This window comes from Maniola jurtina, chromosome 7 (assembly GCF_905333055.1).
Source record: "Maniola jurtina chromosome 7, ilManJurt1.1, whole genome shotgun sequence".
NCBI lineage: Eukaryota > Metazoa > Arthropoda > Insecta > Lepidoptera > Nymphalidae > Maniola > Maniola jurtina.
The window spans coordinates 2,806,166-2,828,870 of record NC_060035.1 but is presented as its reverse complement, the minus strand read 5'-3'; the positions used below and the strand labels follow the sequence as shown (position 1 = coordinate 2,828,870).

The 22,705-nt window shown below is 36.3% G+C and overlaps 2 protein-coding genes across 3 annotated transcripts in view; one reads left to right on the top strand and one right to left on the bottom strand.

Annotated features, from left to right (window-relative positions):
• Window positions 1-13,520, bottom strand: part of LOC123866865 — a 59,865-nt gene extending 46,345 nt beyond the window's left edge. The window contains exon 1 of the mRNA XM_045908605.1: window positions 12,299-13,520. Coding sequence (XP_045764561.1) covers window positions 12,299-13,112 — 814 coding nt within the window. The 5' untranslated portion in view covers window positions 13,113-13,520. The remainder of the gene's footprint in view (window positions 1-12,298) is intronic.
• Window positions 13,521-15,200: 1,680 nt separating this feature from the next.
• The window catches only part of LOC123866855 (guanine nucleotide-binding protein-like 3 homolog), a 33,688-nt gene continuing 26,183 nt past the window's right edge, over window positions 15,201-22,705 (top strand). The window contains exons 1-9 of one of the 2 annotated variants that reach the window (XM_045908580.1): window positions 15,201-15,301; window positions 16,051-16,340; window positions 16,750-16,936; window positions 17,340-17,564; window positions 18,119-18,302; window positions 18,772-18,994; window positions 19,763-19,870; window positions 20,241-20,405; window positions 20,893-21,221. In XM_045908580.1, the coding sequence (XP_045764536.1) occupies window positions 15,283-15,301; window positions 16,051-16,340; window positions 16,750-16,936; window positions 17,340-17,564; window positions 18,119-18,302; window positions 18,772-18,994; window positions 19,763-19,870; window positions 20,241-20,405; window positions 20,893-21,219 (1,728 nt within the window). In that variant the 5' untranslated portion in view covers window positions 15,201-15,282 and the 3' untranslated portion in view covers window positions 21,220-21,221. Of the gene's footprint in view, window positions 15,302-16,050; window positions 16,341-16,749; window positions 16,937-17,339; window positions 17,565-18,118; window positions 18,303-18,771; window positions 18,995-19,762; window positions 19,871-20,240; window positions 20,406-20,892; window positions 21,583-22,705 lie in introns of those variants that run through there. The other variant, XM_045908579.1, reaches the window with a different exon arrangement.

The window sequence follows — 22,705 nt, the reverse complement described above, 5'->3', positions numbered from 1 at the left end:
TTTCGTTTTTTTTTTTGTTTGAAAGGTGGCTTGATCGAGAGTGTTCTTACCTATACTTAATCCAAGAAAATCGGTTCAGCCGTTTAAAAGTTATCAGCTCTTTTCTAGCTTCACTTGTTGGGGGTGTTATAAATTTTGAATTTACACTTTTCATTATTTAATTTCGAAATTATAATTACTTGATTAGGTATTACTTAACTTTTCGCAAAGTCAGCAAAATTGTCCCTAGTTACGTGTAAAAATTGCTAAATGAATTTATTTAGGAATTGATTCAGCACGTTTTTCAAGATAATTTCCTTTACCTATCTATATAATATGTAACTACATAAATATATAAAGTAAAAGTTGAAAATGTATCTAAGCTTTATTCTAAACTAAAAATTTGAGACTTTATATTTAAACAAGTATCAAGATCCAGTTTAACTGACCACAATAATTAGTTTATTCTAAGAAGGTAGGTACTAGGTAGGTATTTATTTATTTATGTTTCATGTACCAAAATGAAACTTTAATTCAGAAAGTAATAATACAGATTTTCACAAATATTAAAAATACTTAAATATAAAAATTATAAAACAAAAATATCATCCAAACCACTGTAACGAGACAGGGTGCCAAAATTGTAGTTAAGTACAAAATAATAATAAATCAAGTTATCTATATTGGAAATATATACCTACTTATCTCTAAACACAGATTTCTTCCAGCTTCCCATTCAAGACTGTCCCATTCAAAAGGTAGGTATGTAGGTTTTAGTATATTATGTTTTAATTTGAAAAACGTGTTAATAGGAGTTTTAAATATGTATATTGTATAATATTTTAAAATTCTTAATTAGGAACTAAAGTTGTGCATCTTAGATGCAAATTATACCCAAGTGGTTGTACTAGATTAAAAATATGTAAGTATAATTAATCTGGCGGTACCTACCTCTAAAATATAAATCGTTTATTATTACATAGGGAATTTGAAAACTGTGCATCGAGTTTTTAATTTTTCAAAGCAGCTGGCGGCGACGATGTTTAATTCATAACATCCCAAGCATGGTGTCTTCCATAACATGTATTATGGAACTGGTCTCACGGGCAGCAATATCATTATTAAAGCAGGTGCAATTCAACAACTTATGTACTATGTAATTCTATAACGCTTTACCCGAATTTAGACTCAATTTTGATCCGCAGAAGGTATCAAATCAGTTCGAGTTCTAAATCAAAGCTTGTGTTCGTACCAGCTTACTTTGTCTAGAATAAATGAAAATGTACTCGGTTTTGACGTTTATGAGCATAGGAGCATAACTTTAAAATGCAAACAACATGTCAGCAGAATATAAGCTTATATACTTTATCACTGTCCGAGGACCGAGAGAAAGTATTAGGTAGATCTGAATCCCGATGTTACTCATTAATTAATTATTTATTATATAAAAAGATATTTCATGATCATAATGATGACCAACCCATCGCCGTCTCACTACTGAGCACGGGTCTCCTCTTATAATGAAAAGGGTTTGATCATAGTCTATCACGCTGGCCAAGTGCGGATTGTCAGACAAAAAACTATATATTTATATATATTACTTAACACTCTCCTTGACTTAGTCTATTTTTATCCCAGAAAATCAAAGAGTTCCCACAGAGTTTTTAAAAATCTAGAACGACGAACTCAATCATTTCTCATCATCATTTTGTCTAAATATATAAAACGAAAATCTGACTGATTGACTGACTGTTCTATCAACGCACAGCTCAAACTACTAAACTGATCGGCCTGAAAGCCTTGCAGATAGAATAGGCCAGGGGTTTAAAAGTGTAGTCCACTTGGACGACGACGACGTCGCGGTCATAAGCTAGTCCATCATAAAATGCATTAGCATTTATCTCGACTTTCGCCATAGTATATTCCTCAATTAGGCGGAACGCGAGCACTCCACATTAGTGAACGTGAACCCGGGACCCCAGTATTAAGCAATTTAACCCATTAAACTCGGACATTATGCTATACCCATCGCGCAATCTGCAGACTAACATGTGACCCTGTTTGAATGAAAGTCAGTCTCTGTTCATATTATTATTTTTGATCCACGAGTCATTTTGGAGTTTATTATTTTAATATTCTGATTTCTGCTATCCTATTTCTAAAAGCTAAAAATCGGTTGACTGTAAAAAGTAGTTTTTGAGTTATCGCTAAAAAATTTGGGAGTATTCAAAAACTAATATTTCTCAGCGAAGCGAGTTATGTTAGGTTTCTCTCTGAAGGATAGAATTTATAACGAGGAAATCCGTACGAAAACCAAAGTAACCGACATAGCTCAACGCAAACGGATACAAAGGGGTAGGGGAAAACGGGTACAAACAGGTGTCTTCTTGCAATAAATATACTCGTATTAAGATGAGATTAGCTCATAATCCTCACAAATATAAGATCTTCGTAAAGTGAAATAATAATTATGGTCAGTTACTGGTACCTAAATAAAGCCCTGTAGAGCACCTTCCAATAGAAGAAAAGGCAAATAAGCAAATAAGTAAGAATGGTAAAAAATACTAGCAACTAAAGATAGCCAAAGAGCCCCTTCTAGGTGAAGAAAAAGAAAAAAATAAAGGTTGAATCGTATTTAGAGACGTTTCTTAAAATACCCTCTTATTTGTTTAACCCCCGGCCCAAAAATAGGGGTGTTACAAGTTTGACGTGTACGTATCTGTGGCATTGTAGCTCCTAAACGAATGGACCGATTTTAATTTTTTTTTTTTTGTTTGAAAGGCGGCTTAATCGAGAGTGTTCTTAGCTATAATCCAAGAAAATCGGTTCAGACGTTTGAAAGTTATCAGCTCTTTTCTAGTTTTTTATAGAGGTTTTTGTGTCGGGGTTTTTTAAATTTTAAGTTATTGAGATTAGCTCACACTCCTTACAACATGAAGGTATGGATCATCTTCGTAAAGTGAAATAGTAACAGGCTATCTCGGCGCATACAAAATGTAATAACGTGGAAGTCACGATCGGCGCGCACGTGTTGTTGGACTGGTTTGACCACTCTGCCACACTATGCGTTCTATGCAATGACTTTCTAAGCATGGACACATCACTGCATACAACACAAGAGCCCAAACATGGCACACGTTTCTAAATTCACCCTATGTAGCTTCAACTGCTCCATTTATACATTCCCGCTAACATTCAAGTCCTGTAAACTAACCTCAGTGATTAAGCCGCAATGTAAATCGATTATTGTACTCGAAGCTGAATAAGGTGATTTTAGAAGCAAACTTGAACAAAAAATGGAATGGAGTAGTGTAGCACTATTAATTTTTGTTATTTCTTTGAGAGATTTTTCGTTTTTGTAAATATGAAACTATTATACTATATCTATATCTACTATATACTATTCTGCTCGTGCTGATTCACTGACTGACTGACTGACTGACTGACTCATTTGATCACCTCTTCTGTAAAATTTTGTATGTTTTTTTTTTACCGATGGTTTCGTATAGAGGACAAAAAATGATTCGGAGGAAAAATATGGATAGAGCTGATGATTGAGGATTTCGGTGAGGAGCACGGCCAGGTTATTGAAGATAGGTGGGGGGTGCTCGAACAAATGTCACTCAGAACTTCATCCAATTGACAGGGAGCTGAAAAATAAAACCAAAATGGCGGATTCAAGATGGGCCTTGAATCAAGATGGCCAAAGGCCTCCCACCAGCCGACAATTAAGAAAATCTCAATCGGCCCAGCCGGGAATCGAACCCGGGACCCTCGTCATACAAATCCACCGCGTTACCACTGCACACTGGAGGTCGTCAAAAGATCTATCTATACATATAATAAAATTGTAGAAAAGTGGTGTCTGTACAATGGAAATATATAAAAAAAAGTAGCAGGGGTTGTTAATAATAACAACCCCTGCTACTTTTTTTTTATCGATGCCGAACCCGAAATTGTAATTATTTTTTTTTTTGTCTGTTTGTCTGTGTGTTTGTGCACGCTAATATCAGAAACGGCTTATTCGATTTAGATACGGTTGTCACTAATATATTGTAGTAAGCTTCACTTAACATTTAGTGTTTATTTCATGTCAATCGGTTCATAAATAAAAAAGTTATGTCAATTTAAAGAATCACGGCGAACATTTTTAACGTACAGATACACGCCTCGCGCCTGAGCGTCCGTGGCTATATAAAGCGCGCTGAGAGCTATTCCACGCGAACGAAGTCGCGGGCACAGCTAGTAATAAAATAAATGTGATACAATAATGGCCAATAGATTTTACATTGAACAAAAAAAAGCTACTCCACAGTTTTGTTTTTCCGACATTCGTGACGCGCCCTTCCATCTGTCTCTTTCCGATGTGCGTGAGAGAAAGGAATGGGAACATTGTAAATAATTTTAGATATTTCTAGTGTTTTCAATGGTTTTACTAAATATTTTACACTTTTTCGCATGTTATCTTACGTAAATAAAATTAACTTACCGGTGGTAAGTCACACCATCTCTTTTCTGCGTCGTTAACGTATTATTTTGGCACTTTTTGATCGCGCATTTAGGCGTCTTGACAGCTTTGCAGTCAACATGCGACTAATGAAGAAAGTGTGCTTACACCGAGTATAAGCACACTTACTTGGTCCCTTGTTATGCGCGCCAGTGCGATGTCCTTGCTTAGAAAGTCATTGGTTCTATGCTATAAGTACTACTAAGAGGCATAACTATGAATAACGAGATAGATACGTACTATAAGAGAAAGAATTTATAACATTTTCTTTCGTAGTAGAAAGTAGGAACGCTATTTCATAAGATTTTATTACAAGTGTAAATTAAAAATTTATAACACCCCCGACAAGTGAAGGTTACAGAAATTAGAAAAGAGCTGATAACTTTCAAACGGCTGAACCGATTTTATTGGGTTATAGCTAAGAACACTCTCGATCAAGCCACTTTTCAAACAAAAAAAAAAACTAAATTAAAATCGGTCCATTCGGTTAGGATGCGATTTTTATTCAAGTAGACTTTTACAAGTGCTTTTGAATCGTCAAATATATTTGTAGGGGAAAAAAGCTGCCGTATTTGTAATACATACTAATTTTCGCTTGTGTCCATTGCCGTGGATTTGGTTTCCATACTAAGATGCCCGTTTATCTTTTCTCTATAAATTTTTGACATCACAGTACGTCTCGTATTTCAATATCGTGTAGCCACAATGTAAAACACAATTAAGCCGACAGACGACTAGCCCGCATGGTTTTTAATTATGCAATAGAATCGTAGATTGAAGATTTTAGTGCTGTTCGATTGTAGTAAAACTAGGACCGTGGGAAAAATTGGTGACTTCAGACTTTTTTCAATTATTTATAAGACCTTCCAATAAGAAATCATAACATCTAGACATCACATAGGAAGGTACCTAGAGAAGTTTACGATGTCGGGTCTATACGGGCTCTCCTAGCCAAGGAACCAACTTTTCGTCAGAATCGGTTAAACTGTTGGGCTGTGAAAAGGTAGCAGACGGACATACTTTCGCATTTACAATATTAAGTATGCATTATTAAATAAGTAAGTATATTAGATTATATTCTTATTATTTTAGATTATGTTGTTATATTATGCAAAAATTCTAAACAATATTCGTAGACATTGAGCGGGAATGATGCCGTGTCGATTTCTTTTTCTGGTAATTAAATTCTTGCAATATTTCTAACGATTATTATCGTCGTTACTCCTCATTATGCATTGTATAATTTCCCAAGTAGGTCAGAATGTTAGTTAAAAGCTATTATTAACTGTTTGTGTATTCTAATCTATATAGTTGAGAAAACAAAAAGATTTTTAAGTTTTGTTACCAAGATCAGGTTTTAGCGAATATCTTCGGTGGCTAAAATAACAAGGCCGTATGTTATTCGATCTTTGCCTTCTCCAAAAGGGACAAATTGAAAAACGACATAATGTCTTTGGTCTCACTTACTGCATTTGATTGACATTCTAAATTTAAATTATAGAATCGATAGTTACCTATTTACTTTTACATTCTCTTTTAACTATTTAATTAGTTAGTGCACTTTTTATGTGGTATCCTAGGTATCAGTTTAATTAGATTTTGCTTTTCCTTTATGACTCACATATTATTATGTAGTAGGTAATTTATTATCCTTTTGCCTCTACCATTGACTAGCTGCAGAGTGCAGACATTATGATTATCTGTTAAGTGTTACATCCCAATACTCGATATTGTACTCGTATAGTTCCAAAGCAATTAACATACCGACCCGGGCGTAAGTAGTTAAATACTTATTTTTATTTTTATCAAACATCGTTTCGAATCAAACGCACCGATCGTAATGGCCGCTGACGGAACGTTATAACAAAAAAAAAAAACGAAAAATAGATCCCAAAGGCGAAGGAACCTTTTCTAAAAGGTAATAAGCTTATTTTTTTATTCTTTCGTGGAAGATAGGTACGTACAGTCGTGGCAGCTGCCATAAGATACAGCTGGTTATGGATTGGAAAATGGAACGATCGAATGAACAGCGATTAGAATAGGTACTTTAATATCACCTGGGCTGTTTAAAAAAGTCCATCTAAGATAAGATTTTTTGTGACTTAATTCACACAAACCCTACCATATGCAATGTTCAATAAAAATATTTGAGAGGGTTATTTTATAACTTTTGAATTTCGAGCCTAGAAAGGAAACTACTGACTGTCCGTTTGTCGGGTTGATCGTAAAAATAGCCGTTTACCTAATCACAGATACAAATTAATACAATAAAATCAGTAACTTCTAAGATCTTCAATTTATAATTCTGTAAATTAATCCAAACATACAAAGTAGATATGTTTAACAAAGACTTGTTGTTTTTGCCTGAAAAACAAAATTTTGCGTGCAACTTCAAGGATCAGAAAAAACCTTGAGAGTTTTACATTCCAATTACTTATTTTGTTTTAGCATTGTTATTAAGTTAGTTTAACTTTTGTTTTAAAACATTGTTAAATAGAGATGAGTACCTACCTACGATTATTACATACAATAGTTTTAAATATACTCTTAAAATTTTGAAAATAGTCATTCTCTTTTTAGCAGTTTGTATCATTTGCCTAACATGTCGTTCACAAAAACCGTGTGTCATCAACCCATCAGTCATCACCATTTTAAAAGGAAGTGGTTATTTGAAGTTGTCATTATACAGTCTGAATAATAGCATATCATTACTTACCAACAATACCTACAGAAGTAGGAATGTGCGAAATAGGCCAGTGTATGCTCTTAAACTGGATATCCACTCTGGTCGTGAAGACACAAACCTATTCCTATAGCGCTTTCCTACGACGAGGGAATACAAGGAGTTGTGTGAAAATGTGGGCCAGTGGATATCCTTGTTTGCAAATATCACCTTGAGCTGTTCAGGAGCGGAGAGCGTCCAATCAATGGTAATTATTATACTTACGTTTATGCAGTCAAACTGTTTTCGTACCGGAAAGCACAGCATAAGTCGCACAATCGCAAGTGAGCTGAACCCAAGTAGCATAAGATCGGTCAATCCTTGCAAGAAATTAGAGACTGAAGATCTATATCTAGAACTGAACGTACCTATATTGGTTGAGAAGACGACAACAACCAGAGGAGAGCTACTAGGTTCGCGAATAATACCTATATACCCTTCAGCTTTAGGAAATTCCAAAGACTTTCGATACATATATTATGCTGAGCCTGGCCACTAAGGGTATCCCACATAATCCGGTCTTACCTCCAGAAGAACATCTTTAGTCAGTAAAATCTTTGCAGTTTGCACAGATTTTAAAAATATAATGTTCTTTCAAACGTAGATATTAGCAATTTGCTTGCCGTGTGAAGGAAACATGAGTTCTGCATCATTTGCATGCAAATACAGCGGCGAAAGTACATTGTTCTAGGCTTTCACATTAGTTACAGCATGAATTCTATGGTTTCTAGGAAATCTAACAGCTAAACATTATGAATAATAAGGAACATGGTAATAAACTGGTGGGAAGTACCTTATGCTTGGGCCATTGAAGATGTCTTCATGATGTTATGTCAGTAAATGATACCTAAACGGGCGTTGACGTTCGATAACATGAGATAGGTATAATAAATATCTGATTTTCTCTTTCATTGCAACCTTATTTAAAAACTAGCTTAAGCTCGCGACTTCGTCTGCGGTAACTATACTTCAAACTTCTATTTTATCCCCTAAAGGGTTGAATTTTCAAAAATCCTTTCTTAGCGGATGTGTACGTCATAATAGCTATTTCAGCCCGAGCCATCCAGTAGTTTGAGCTGTGCGTTGATATATCAGTCAGTCAGTCAGATTTTTCTATAGATTAATTATAACAAAGTAAGTTATGGAACAAACTTAAGACGATACGGTGAAACGATAAAGAAAGTTTATCAGTAAGAACTAAGAACATATTTAAGTAAATATATCGATTAATTTCACACATCTGGTTTTGTATCGGTCAAAATCCAAATGATGTCACTTGTTTGAAAGACCATCCAGTATTACCTGGTGACAAATGTTAAATTATTGAAATCCTTTGCAAACTATAATATGGTCCAAGGCGCCATTCCACTGTCTACCTGTGGCTTCTTTATACAAAACTTTAAACGGATTTGTCTACTGACGGTTTCTTTAATATTACGAACAAAGAAGATCTTTATTACCCATACAAGTTCGTGTTAAAAATGGCCGCCAAATAAAAAAAAAAAAAAAATACCCATACAAACAAAGCTACGGGTAGCAAAAATCCAATATTGAGTGAACAGTACTGTACTTTTTTTGTTAACTGTTAGCATAGACCTATGATTTTTCGCTTCGCTCAAAGACTGACAAAGCGAGGGAGCGAGAGTAGTTAGATAAGACCCACTGCCGCGAGCGAAAGCGAGATAGCGAAACAAGATGCCGATAAGTCATTATTTACGTGAGTGTCGGTCCTTATGAGTTCGGCCTGTTCCAAGTCGAGGTGATTTTTTGCATTTACTAAATAATTTTACGATTAAAACGTAAAATCTATGTTCTGCCACCATGGTGTCTTGTTCAGTGAGCGAATGTGACGTTACAAGACGTTATAATCCGCGTAAATACACGTTTCACAGGTAATTACTGATTATTTATACTTATTGTTTATAATCATTATTTCATCATTTGTTGTTTGAAAATTAGGCAAAATAGCTATTGGAAGCTTAGATAATAGGTTTCCCTTAAGACTTATCATCAAATTACATTGCTAAATGAAGAATTTTTGGATATTTTGTGTAAAATTTAAAAACGTTTGTTTACGATAGGGATTGACAAAGTAATGACGTCACAAGTATCGATAGTCGATAATCGTGTCTACCGGTAGGTTTGATGTGATAGGTTTCATGTGATGTATGTAAAATACAATATAAAACACTACTTTCCAATAAAAGAAAAGAACGAAATAAATATTTATACTAATTTTTATTTTATTTAGCGTGACTTAGATTTCATATACAGGGTTAAGGGTAACCCCGTACATTACTTACTGTATTTAAGTGCTTATCGGGGAGGTCATTAGCTATGAATTGAGCGCCATATATACTATTTATTTTTATTAACTTGTCACTTAGACATTATATCACAGTGTTATTGTAATTAATCAAATTAAATTTACTTGCACCCTTTAAAAAAATAAAGGCGTGAAGAGGTAATAAAAACACAAACACACAGAAACATCCATACTTACGCATTTATATTCTTGACAACGTTATATACCTATACATATAGATTTATCAATCGTTTATTTCGTAGTAGCTGCACCAAGTCATTTCATTAATAAATAATAATCTGTTACCTAGCTTTAGCTTTGTTACTATTTGTGTATTTGAAATGTATTTGACTTTTTTAAAATTATAAGATGCTTTTTACTTCACTTCGTTAAACTAACTCATTAGTGTCCTATGATTTCGCCAGTAAGACTATCGATAATACAAATGCTAAAGTCAGGACAACTCTATTTCACGCACACATTTACGTTTCATTTTTTGTAACACCGGTAATCTGTCATTGTTGATCTAGTACATACTAAATTTATGACTGTTAGTAATAAAGTTAGGAATCTCTTCAGATTCTTTTACTTTTGGTTTTATCTTTTTGTTTAGACTCATTGTTCTTTTAATCATCGCTATGATCATCCACAGCTGGACACAGGTCTTTCCCAATGAGTACCACCTCATCCGATTCTAACAGCTGTATTCTTTATCCATACACTTCCTGGAACTCTATAATATGACCGATCAGGTTAGAAATCAGAAGGTTAGAAATCATCAGAAAGGTTATTTGAATCCGAGCCTCGATCAGTTTCTCAACATCTGTGATTTTCAAAGGCTTTATAGATCCTTTATATTTTAAGTGTTTGGGACCCTCGTAACTTTAGTTATCACCATTACATCATTATCTTAAAAATTCCACAGTTGACAGTCAAAACGTGTACAATTGTTGTACCCAATTTGAATAAATGATTAGAATTTGAATTTAGACCGCTTATACATCGTTAGAAGACCGCACATTTTAAGGACGTTAGTTTTTCGATTATCTCTTTATTATCTCATCTTGGTTTATTTCCATTTATCTCTTAACCTTTGACCAGACTACAGTCAGTAGTAGATTCACTTGAAGATTGAAAAATTCTCGTAAAAGTTTATTTGTATAAAAATTTCTCTACTCCTATTTCTAACTACTTATTGCAAAGGGAAACTAGTTTGTAGTCAGTCCAAACATTTTGCTTGTCATGTATCCGGCCCATCCTCTTTTGTATTCGTCCCAGAGACAGTACATTAATTGGTTTCTGCTCTATAAGACCCATAATAAAAAGGTGCTTTGACCTGCGTTACGTGTAGAAATGCTTTAATTGACTTTTTTTACCTTTAAAAAACTAATATTCCACTCACGTCTACGATCATACGTAGCCAGAATATCTATGATTCGGGTGTTTTCTATGAAGTAATTAGTAGAATTCGATACAAGAAACTTTGATCATGACTTGTTTTTTGAAATGGTGCAGGGTGCAGTAAGTAATTTTATTTATGACAAAAACCTATTCTGATAAATGTACGAGTAACTAAGTAGTACATCTAAGATACGTGTTGATGTCATAGAAAATGCAATTATGAAAATCAAATCAGCTCTAAAACAATTGATATTTGTATTACGTAGTGTAGGTAGTTACAATTTCAAATCGTACGTGCCTGTGGTCAGAGCACTTGATTGGCCCTAAGAAGGACCTGGTTTTCGATAAACGATTAGCGATTCAATAGTTAGGTACATATAAAGATAGCAAAATAAATAAACATTTATTTATACACCACGAATAAACTAAATGCTCATCGCTCATCATTATTTAAATTGCAAGCATCATACAAAAGTCCAAATGTATTGAAATATTTATTCTTCTTGCAGTCATTTCGATATCTTATCGCGATACCTCATGACGCGCCTACAGGGCTACCAGTACAATCATATGTTGGCGTATATTTCTTGAAAAGAGTACTAAAGGAATAAAACTTGGCACAAGAATTTATCAAGCAATAAAATTTACTTTTGTGTCAGTAGATATAGGTGTTGAAATGGCGTGATCATTGCCGGAAGCAAATAAAGAGTTGTGTTCACTTCATGTTTTGTTATTTTATTTTATTTAAATTGCGCAAAGAAAGTTGTACAGCTGCAATTGGATCTTCAGATCTTTCCAGCCTAGTAACTTGCAACTTGGTGTACCTACTTGGTTGGCACGTATGTGGACTTATATTATGTTTACCTTCACGTCTCATTCTGAACAGAATTATCGTTAAATATTCTTTATAAATTCTTTGTACATCCACAAAATGTATGCAATCAAATTATTCTTGTACCCTATTTTGGTCTTTTACATAATTTACAAAACAAACCTGATCAATCACATTACTTTATTTAAGGCCTCCAGGAATCTCTTGTTAAATATATCTGAGTTCCGCCAGTGGAAAGGAATTTTTTATAGATATAGCCTTTGTTAAGAATGGCAAGTAAGTAGATCAACATTTTACGGTTTGACCAACAATTACAAATATTCTTTTGGAGTAGGCAGGCTTACTTAATTTGAATTCCAGGCCAAAAATGTATAATAGCGCCCTGATAAAAATTAAATTGATGGTATCGTTTTGAGGACAATTACTAATGTAGGTAATGTAGGTAGGTACTTAATCTATATTTATCTTTCCAAATCAGGGTCATTAGTGATAAGATGTTGTGTTGGAAGAATAAATTCTTGCTGTGAGATTTTCCTGAAAAGAAGGGCTTACCATTAAATGTGTCGTACGCCGTGGGTTGATATTCTTCCCGGAATGTGTCCTGCGCGTACGCAGCTATTAAAGAACTTTTTCCTACAGCTCCATCACCCACTAGCACACACTTTATCTTCTCCTTCTTCCCACCTTTCACTTTTCTTCTATCTTTGATTTGAAACATTCGATTTAAGGTCCTCCGGCTTTTCTTATCGCGGACTGCCCAGTCATTCACTTTATCACAGCAATTTAAGTCTGCCGACTCATCGTCTCGTATCACAGGGCGGCCGTTTTCCTCGGCCACTTCGGAGTAATCGTAGTCATCCTCATCCCGCCGCGGAATGGGGAACTGGCTCGGGCTGTGGACTCCGAACACAAAAGGGCCGTCTCTCTCCGGCAGACGGTTAGCAAACCCGTTTGCCGGCGTCGGGGGCTTTGCATATTGAACTGTAGGAGCTTGATACTGACCCGATAAATATTCAGCGGACGCGTGAGGGTCGAATCTGAACACTAACTCCGCCTCCCTACGGTCCAAATTCAACTCGGGAGGCGTTATTTTGTCTTGAAAGTAACCGATCTTCTCCCGAGCTCTCGTCTCCTGCAGTCGCTTTTCGATTTCGACGTTCGAGGGTTTCCAGCACTCCGTCTTGTACTCGTAGTGACAGTCGGCCGGTAGGTTCCGCGGAGCGGGCGAAGGTCTCTGCGGACCGTAGTCCCGGGGCGGAGCTCTCGGTGGGATCACCACAGGCTTTTGCGGTTCAGCAAGCAGCGGCCGCCGCGCCGACAGGTTTGCGTTCCTGTTGAACATGATCCCTTCTAGACTGGGAGACATTGGCACTGTCACGATCGAATGGATGGAGGGTTATCGAAGCGTGCGTTCGCGCACATAACTTGAAACCGCGATATAATCACTCGCGTGAAAGTCGACGTTCAGTAGCGCGCGAACGGACACACTACCACCGTGAAAGGCAGAACACAACTAGCGCGGGCCGCGGTTGCCGGTTATTAGACTCGAATCGAGTCAGCCGCTCGTGCGCGGAGCTCCCCTCGTCATATGAAATGACCTGTTGCTTCTATTACCTGTTCAGGTATACGACCGTTTTGCGATTCGAATGCAGCTGCTCCCGGTGAACAAAGCATGTCAGGCGGCGTTGGTGACGCCAGCCGCTATGCAAGGCAGCTCATTCAACGAAATGTCGGTACACAATGAATGAACACGACGTGTTTTGTTTACCTATAGGCTGACCGTAGTAGCCCAGACAAACATAAATTAGATTCAGCTGATATGAACTGGATGTAGTTAGTTAGGTGCCTCATCGTGCGGTTGCGATTTACGATATGGATTATCGCATCTCGATGGCAGATCTAGATTCTAGACTGGATTATATTATTACCAGCAATAGTAAGAACTTAGAACCTCCGAATCGATTTTGAACAACTTCTCAAAAGTCGGATTAAGTAGGTAGAATAAAAAAGTTGTGTTACGCAACAGCTATGGTTTATTGGTTAGTCGTCCGTCGTGTCGTATTACAAATTAATCTACTGTCACATTTAGAAGATTAGCAGAACCAGTTTACTTTTCTCGCCACGAAAGTTGAAACTGCGCAGATTAATAATTAATTAAAGATAATAATAAGATAACTAATTTTCGTAGGTACATAGTTTAAAGTTTAAGTACCTAGTTTGAGAATCGAGTGGAGAACTAATAAACGCACAGTCGCACTCTGCCCCTTACCTACCAAAAAATTTTGATTGAAATCTCTGAAACCCGTTAGAAAGCACTCGAGATAAGTTTAGGTACGTTATTTCAAATACCTACCTACGTAATATCCCAATAGTTGTATGAAATTGTCCTATAGTCAGCAAGTATTTAGTAGGTAATTAATTGGATAATAAGAAGTACCTATCTAAGTTCTACCCTGTTCTACCTATAGGTATTTTATTAGCATAATGATGCACCACGAAGCTCAGAAGAAGCAGCTGTTGTTGTTGTTGTTTATTTTAGTGGCTTTTTGTTGTGCCACACAGCACAATTCACTTCGCCAAAGACGCGTTGTTTGGAGAAAACACAAAGGAGGCTGAACGGTTTATTTACATCCAAGTCTTTTCTGGACAATCCCAGTCCGATTTGTGGTAACTTCAGTGAGCTGTCATCATATATTTGATAGATTCTGTGATATATTATATATTATGCACAATCTATATTTAAGGGGCATGAGACGGGCCAGTCGCTTCCACCTAGATTTAGTACATTTTTTTGGAAGCCGTTGGCAACACCGGCTTGGGAGATGTCAAATCAGTGTTTCCGCTTTTAGGGATTTCGCCCTATGTTAAGGTAAAACGACTAATTTTAGATATGGCTTAGAGCATTTAATTATGATAGTTAGGATTTTAAGTAATTTGGGTTAAAATCAAACTTCAAGTGTTAAACCATTTTTTTATGTTTTTTTAGATTCATCAAATGGCAATAGGCTTAAACAAGCTAGAAAAGAGTGAATAAACAATTTCTTCTGCATTACGGAATAATAGCGTATTTTTATAGGTACAATAAATATTAGGGTGGGTTTTGACTACTCGTCTGAGACTGAGAAGTATTGTAATTTGAAAATGGAAAAAATGATGACTAAACACCTTCTTCGTTACAATATATTTTAAGATTTAGTATCGTGGAATGGTATTAAAAACGTGAAGAGATGTTGTTAAAAAATAATAATTAACCTGGAATAATTGTTATGCACCCGAAATCAGGGTATTTAAAAAAATTAAGGGTAATGGAAAACCTTCAGAAACTTGGGTAAACCAAAATCATAAGTGGGAACACTGGATCAAATGTCAATGTCATTTTTTTATGTACCTAACCTAGCTCATGTGGTTTTTACTTGGGTTATTATTTAAATTAAAATTAAAATCTTAATTTTGCTAAGATTCAGTTACTCACTTGTTTATCAAAAAGAAAAAGATCAGTTTGTTATTGTGTTAGAATATTCATCTGATTCATCGAAATGGCAAAATTTAAATTGAGTAAGTTAACTTATCCAGTTTACGTTCGGTTTATTTTTGTTACATATTCAAAGAAATATACAGTTTAAAAAGAAAATATAATGTAAAATTTGGCCATTAAACGCTTCTACCAACTGGTTTTATCGTCCATGATAATATCTTGCAATACAAATAGTGAAGGATATGAATTTATAGGTTAGGAAATGTGAGTCCTATGTAGATTCATCAGAACTGTGTTTTCCCATATGGTTTGGTGCTACATCATCTTAAGTTTAGATAAACATTGGTTCTCCATCTACTTTTTGTATTTATTCATATTTAATCACTTTAAACTAGGTATTATCTATTCCAAAAGGTACCAGTGCCACATATGATTTTTGAGTCTTTAATTTTAAGAAATCTTTGTTTTTATTCATCTAGCCATCTGCCCCCTTAGCACGAAATTTGTAATTATTACATTTCTACAATCGAAATGGATGTGATTCACCTTTTCGATGGTGGGTACTGGGTACTCTTATTGCACTGATCATTTCAGCTAATAGTGAGAAGAATAGCAGCCATTCAGAGGTGATAGAAATCATCACACGGTAGCTTTTCAAACCACAGAACGGGGATGAAAATAGGCTACTTTTTATCTGGGAAAATAAAAGAGTTCCCACAGGATTTTTGGAAACCTAAATTCACACAGACAAGTCACAGGCATCATTTAGTTTTAAATAAGCTATGAAATTAATCTACTCATCGATTCATATTATACTTAAATATTTCAGAAAAGCCATCCAAAAGGCAGCCAGCACGCCTACGCTACAAAATCGAGAAAAAAGTCAGAGATCACAATAGAAAAATAAAAAAAGAGGCAAAGAAAAATCCCAAGTCAAAAAAACCTAAAGCTGTTCAGATACCCAATATATGCCCTTTCAAAGAAGAAATACTGAAAGAGGTGGATGCAGTAAAGAAACATAAAGAAGAAGAGAAGCAGAAAAGAAGGGAATTGCTGAAGTTAGAGAAGCAGAAGAGATCAGAGGAGAAAAAGAAGAACCCTGTTGGCATGGATACTTTGGTATGTAATATTGTCTTGCTGTGATAGCCTAGCCTAGTGGTTAAGACCTCCTGTTTGGAAGGTTGGGGGTCCCATCCTGCACATGCACCTCTAACTTTTCAGTTATGTGTGTTTTAAGCAACTATATGTAACTTGCTTTAACATGAAGAAAAACATTGTGAGGAAACCTGCATGCCTGAGAGTTCTCCATAATGTTCTCAAAGATGTGTGAAGTCTGCCAATCTGCAACTGACCAGTGTGGTAGATTATGGCCAGACCCTTCTCATTCTGAGAAGTATTTGGCCATGATGAATAATGTCTTCCCAATCAAATTTTGGCCATGGTGGCTAATCAAACAATCCATCGAAAATTGTCTGGTTCTGTTAGCAATCCCAAGAAAATAAAAGAAACATTTGTGGTTTTTCTTCAGGTAGCAAATGCTCAAGCGAGGGGTAAAGTGCATGATGCATTCAAAGGCAGTGAGACTGGGAACGACACTGAATATAGCAAGGATAGAAACCAGGAGAACTCACTGAAAACTTATTATAGAGAATTCAAGAAGGTTATATCAGAGGCTGAGGTGGTTTTGGAGGTAGTTGATGCTAGGGATCCTTTGGGTGAGCATGTTTTAATGTTATTCAAATAACTTTATTTGACCTTGTTATACATAATATCACTCTTATTAAATTGGTCATGATCATTTCGAATTGAACTGGCCTAAATTGAGTTTGAGATGACATCCATTCAGTCACTCAACTCAAATTGTTACAAAGAAGAGTCCCATAAGTGCTGGAATATAATTTCTGTGTGTACTTCCTATGAAATATGGGTTTAGAAAGTATCTGGCCTATATGAAGAAGTTATTTACAAGAAAATATAGTAAGAGAGTTTTCCCTGTAATTTTTCAACTATCTGAATTCCTTGTCCGTATGAATAAAAATGTAGACAAAAAAGTATATCCACACTGATGAAATCGTCGGATTGCAGTAAAAATTAGCTTCTGACGTAATATGCATTTAGGTACAAGGTGTACACAAGTGGAAGAGGCAGTACGTGAGTCGGGCAAGAAGCTGGTCATAGTGGTCAACAAGGCGGACCTCATTCCGCGGGAGAACCTCGCCGCGTGGCTCAAGTACCTGCGGCGGCAAGCCCCCGCCGTGCCCTTCAAGGCGTCCACACAGCAACAGCAACACAACCTGGGCAGAAGGAAGATGAAACACATCGTCAAGGAGAAAGAAATGAAAGGTAAGTGAAAGTGAAAGTACAGTTTCAAGGTGAAAGTGAAAAGTGTAAAATGTACGAAAAATACTTTATGCGAAAACTTCGTCGCGTGGCTCAAGTACCAGCAGCGACAAACTCCTGCCCCCTGCCATGCCCTTCAAAGCATTCACACCACAATAGCTGCACAACTTGGGGAGGAGCAAGATGAAATACATTGTCATTGAAAAGGAAATGAAAGGGTAGTGAAAGTGAAGTGGTAAGTTCACTTTCACTTAAAAAAAACTTCACAAAGTGAAAGTGTGGTACAGTAAAATTTTAAGTTTCAATTTAGTTTACAGATTGTGTTACAAAATCACTTACTCAAATATTAATTGATATTTTGAAGTGAAAACGTATTTAGACGCGTTGGGCAATTTTGGCATGGGTAAAAACTTCAAAATTGCGTCATCGCTTCATTATTTTATTAACGCAACCTACTTTTAATGGAAATATGTATGCTTTCAGTAGTTGGAGTACCTTCTCACAGCTCCTAACTTTATTCATAGTTAAGTTTTCAGATTTATTGTCAATTTTCCCAGGTTCAGCATGCGTAGGCGCAGAACTGTTGATGAGTCTGCTCGGCAGTTACAGTCTCAATAAGGGCATAAAGACGTCCATCACGGTTGGAGTCGTGGGCTTACCCAACGTGGGCAAGAGCTCCATCATCAACAGTCTCAACAGATCCAAGGCTTGCAATGTTGGCAGCACTCCTGGTGTCACTAAGTGAGTCATAACCAATCCATCGCCGACTCACTACTGAGCACGGGTCTTCTTTCAGAATTAGAGGGTTTGGGATATTCCCAAGCGTTCCTTCAAGCACTGAAAGCATAGTGATTAAGACGTCGGCATTCTATTTGAGGGTCCGAGGTTTAATCTTGGGCATGCAGTATGCATCTCTTAAGTTTTCAGAGTTATCTGTGTTTGAAGCAATTAAATATCACTTGCTTTAATGGTTAAGGAAAACATCGTGAGGAAACCTGCATGCCTGAGACTTGGGAGTTTTCCATTGCTAATCCACACTTGGCAAGCTTGGTGGACTATTGTCAAACCCTTCTGAGAGGAGACCCGCGCTCAGTATGGGTTGATGAACAGGATAACTTATTTAAACAAAAAACGTCTAAATCATAACTCTTCTGAACTTTGAATAAAAGTTTGAATAAAAATAATTGAATAAGTCTTTTCTTTTTTTCAGACAAATGCAAACAGTTCAAATAGATTCAAAAATAAAAATCCTAGACAGTCCTGGCATAGTGTTCCACTCAGGTGCAGACAACGACGCGACAGTCGCGCTGAAGAACGCGATCAAAGTCGGCAGCCTTAAGGACCCGGTCACACCCGCGACCGCGATACTGCAGAGAGCGCACAAACATACTCTAGTGTCTTTGTATTGCATACCAGAGTACAATACGCCACAGGTTAGTAATTAAAATTATCGTGACGAGAGTTGAACCTGCGCAGTAGTCTAATATAAGTAAGGTAAGGTGCGCAATGCGTATAGTTCCGATTGTCTTACAGTCAAAATTAATGCTCAATCTATCTTTAATTTGTCGATAAGTTACTTAGCAACGCTGTTATTTGTCAAAAAGACTTGACAAATAACAACATTGCTAAGTAACTTATCGACAGATTACAGATAGATTGATTTTAATTTTGGCCGTTAGACGAGTTGACAGACTCAGACAATGATACGACTGACGCACTGAAGAATGCGATCAAAGTCGGCAGCCTTAAGGAAATGTTCTATTCGAGCGCAGACAACGACGCGACTGTCGTGCTGAAAAACGCGATCAAAATCGATAGCCTTAAAGTCACACATTGATAGGCACATCATATGAAGTGGAGAAATGAGAGGGAGGCCTTTACTTAGTCTTGGGACAGTACAGGCTAATTTGATTTCTAAGATGAGAGAAACACTAATATGTGAATTAAATTTAAATTTTATGAATATTGGTATTTTCCACTGTATTTTAAGCAAACCTGTGAGCATTTCGGCAATTAAAGTGTATAAATTTGTTAGTGATTCTCTCAAATTGTTATAATTGTAAATTTAACTAAAGTTACTTTTAATTTAGTTAGTAGTTAGTGTAGCAATGGAACTGGCGTATAGGTCAAAAATAAGATAAAACTTCTATGATGTATTTTAGTTATATTACAGGAATTTCAGTTCATTAATGTATTTACAGGAGTTTTTCGCGAGTTTGGCCTCTCGCATGGGGAGGTACAAGAAAGGGGGTGTTCCCGACCAAGATGCGGCCGCTAGGATACTTCTCAACGACTGGAACATTGGCAAGGTACATCAAGGTTTTACTTAGCAATCATCTATCATCGTTGAACATGTAATGAAGTTAAGCCAATATAATGCAGTCGTTGAAATATTTTTTATTCTGTTACAAGATAGCCTTGACTGCGATCTCACTTGGTGGTAAGTGATGATGCATTCTAAGTTGGAAAAAGGCTAACGTGGAAGCCGTTTCTTTTTAGATTGATTGATATATTACTTACTCACAACCTTGAACGGGAAGCTGGAAGAAATCTCTGTGTAGAGCTAAGCATTTCCAATGTAATTTAATTTATTACAACTCTGTAACTACAATTTTGGTACATGAAAAATAAAAATAAAATGAATAAAATATAAACTTATCACAAAATTGTCTTGTCTAGGTCCGATACTTCACAGTGCCACCAGAAACTCCAGATTCAGAAGTTCACATAGAAGCCAAAATAGTGTCATCAATGGCTCCAGAGTTTGACATCAACAGCTATGAAGCTATGGAGACTGAGGTCATCAACTCACTTGGAGACAATACTACAGAAGAAGCCATAAAGGTAAGGGTTTGGATGCAATCAACTACCGATCTCCTCTCAGAATGAAAAGACTTAGGCTGTATTGCATTGGGCATAGCTTAAAGACCATGCTCATTGTCTATTATTATCAACCCGTCGCCGGATCCAGGTCAAACACAATAGGATATTATGGATCTGGCATAATCACATAGTGATTATTAAATGATCCCAAAAAAAAAAACTGAATAAAAAAAACCCTCTTTTGGGCTTCGCCACAATCCAGTAAAAATAGATCAATTTTTAATTGCCAACAGACTTGATCTGCTAGAGGTGGAGTCATACTAACTTTGGCAGAATTATTTTTTTGTTTTCTGTTTGGACTTTGGATGTCTGCTGTTAAAAATGGATAATTTTAGATACCTCCATTAAATGAGGAGTTCTCCCGCTATACCAGAGGAAGTTGAAATTAAAATTATTCTGATAGATGTAAACAGAGCATCTAATAATTTGACTTTTTTTTTCTCCACAGATAATAAGCACGGGGCCAGTTAAAGCCAAACTCGACGAGATGCAAGTAGACGAAGATGAGTCCAGCCTCCTTCCAAAAACGCTAAACATCCGTCCAAAACTGGACAAGACCAACAAAAACGAGCGAACTAAAGCAGACCCGGAAATGCAAATAGAGGGCAATACTAAACTAAATAAACTGAGGAAAATGCAGTTCAAAAAGGACAAGAAGAAAAAAGCTAGGAACGAAAAACAAGCAATCAATTTAGCGGATGTTTTAGAAAATGTCACTTTGACAAGTGTGAAGAAAAGTGACGAATATGATTTTAAGGAGGATTTTAAAATGTAGCCGAGAAATATGAACATAAATTATCTTTAGGGCAACACTAAACTAAATATACAGAAAAATGCAGTTCAAAAGAAACAGGAGGAAAAAAGCTATGGATGAAAATGAAGCGATCAACTTATCAGATGTGTGAAGAATAGTGACAAATATGATTTTAAGGAGGATTGTAAAATGTAGCCGGAATTCGATATTTTAATACTGAAACGCTACCTTAAAGGCTTAAATTTTATCAGTCACTGATAGAAAAGTGACAATTAATTTTAAGATGGTCTCAAGTTTTGAGCAATGTTTCAGTATTTGGCACATTTCTAATGTTATGTACTTGATGTATGTTATGTTAAAGACAAATAAAACTGATTGACTGTTCAGTGATGTAGTTTTATTTAATGTAACAAAGTAGTATAAATAAACAATCTAATTAAATAAAACTAAAGCAGACAAAAATGCGAATATGTTGTTATAGCATAATAATCAATCAAGAATTCCGGAATCTACATAACTTAGGTGGGCAGTAGGTAACCATGGGGCTATTTCGCAAACTTTCTCTATAGAATTAGAAAAAAAATTGCAAATCGGTCCAGAATCCAGAAAGCCAGAAATCTCTGAGAAATCGGTGTATGTACATATAGAAGTATAAATAAAAAAACGTATCAAGTTGAAAACTACCTCCTTTTCGGAAGTTCGTTAAAAATAATATCATCGATTTATTCCTATCACTTGGAACACCAATGTGTATGGCACACTTGCCCATACATGATGCTTCAGAGTTCCATCAATGTACCTACAGTGCCATCTATGATGCTGTTGAAGAACGAAAAGTTCCTTATAGCTGTTCAATGTTGTAGTTTTATTTATGTACAAGAAAGAATGACTTCAAAAAAACCCAAAACGAACGTGACCAAAGTCACGATGCCATTATCTTAATCGAATTTATATTTTAAATGAGCCTGGGACCTTTCGCTTGCGAGCTACGTAGCCCGTAGGTATTGTACTGAGTCAGAGGTCATTACATTAGGTAGTTGCCTTAACTAGGTACTTATATGAATCGTCATAATATAAGTAAGTAATTGAAGAGAAATATATCAATTAGAGCAAGACTAATTCAGCGGTAACGATTATTAAAAGAAATACTTACCTAACTCATTTCAATAATGGGCTCTGGGTCTGGGAATAAGGAAATGGTAATTAGGTAGGTATAGTTCGCGACAGGTCGACATGGCAATGGGGTATGAGGCGGGGAGACTCCCCGCACACCCGTGCTATCTCGCACCTGGTTAGCGGGGGAGAGGGGGGGGGGGGGACGTCCACAATTGCGATTGCCATGTCGACCTGTCGCGAACTATAGGTACCCCTATTATTTTGACAAGGTTATAGCAACAGTATCCTACCTGTGATGATGTATGGCGCTGAAACGTGGACACTGACAGTTGGCTTTGTCCACAAGATATAAAGTAGCTCAGCGTGCTATTGAGCGGGCTATGTTGGGGAT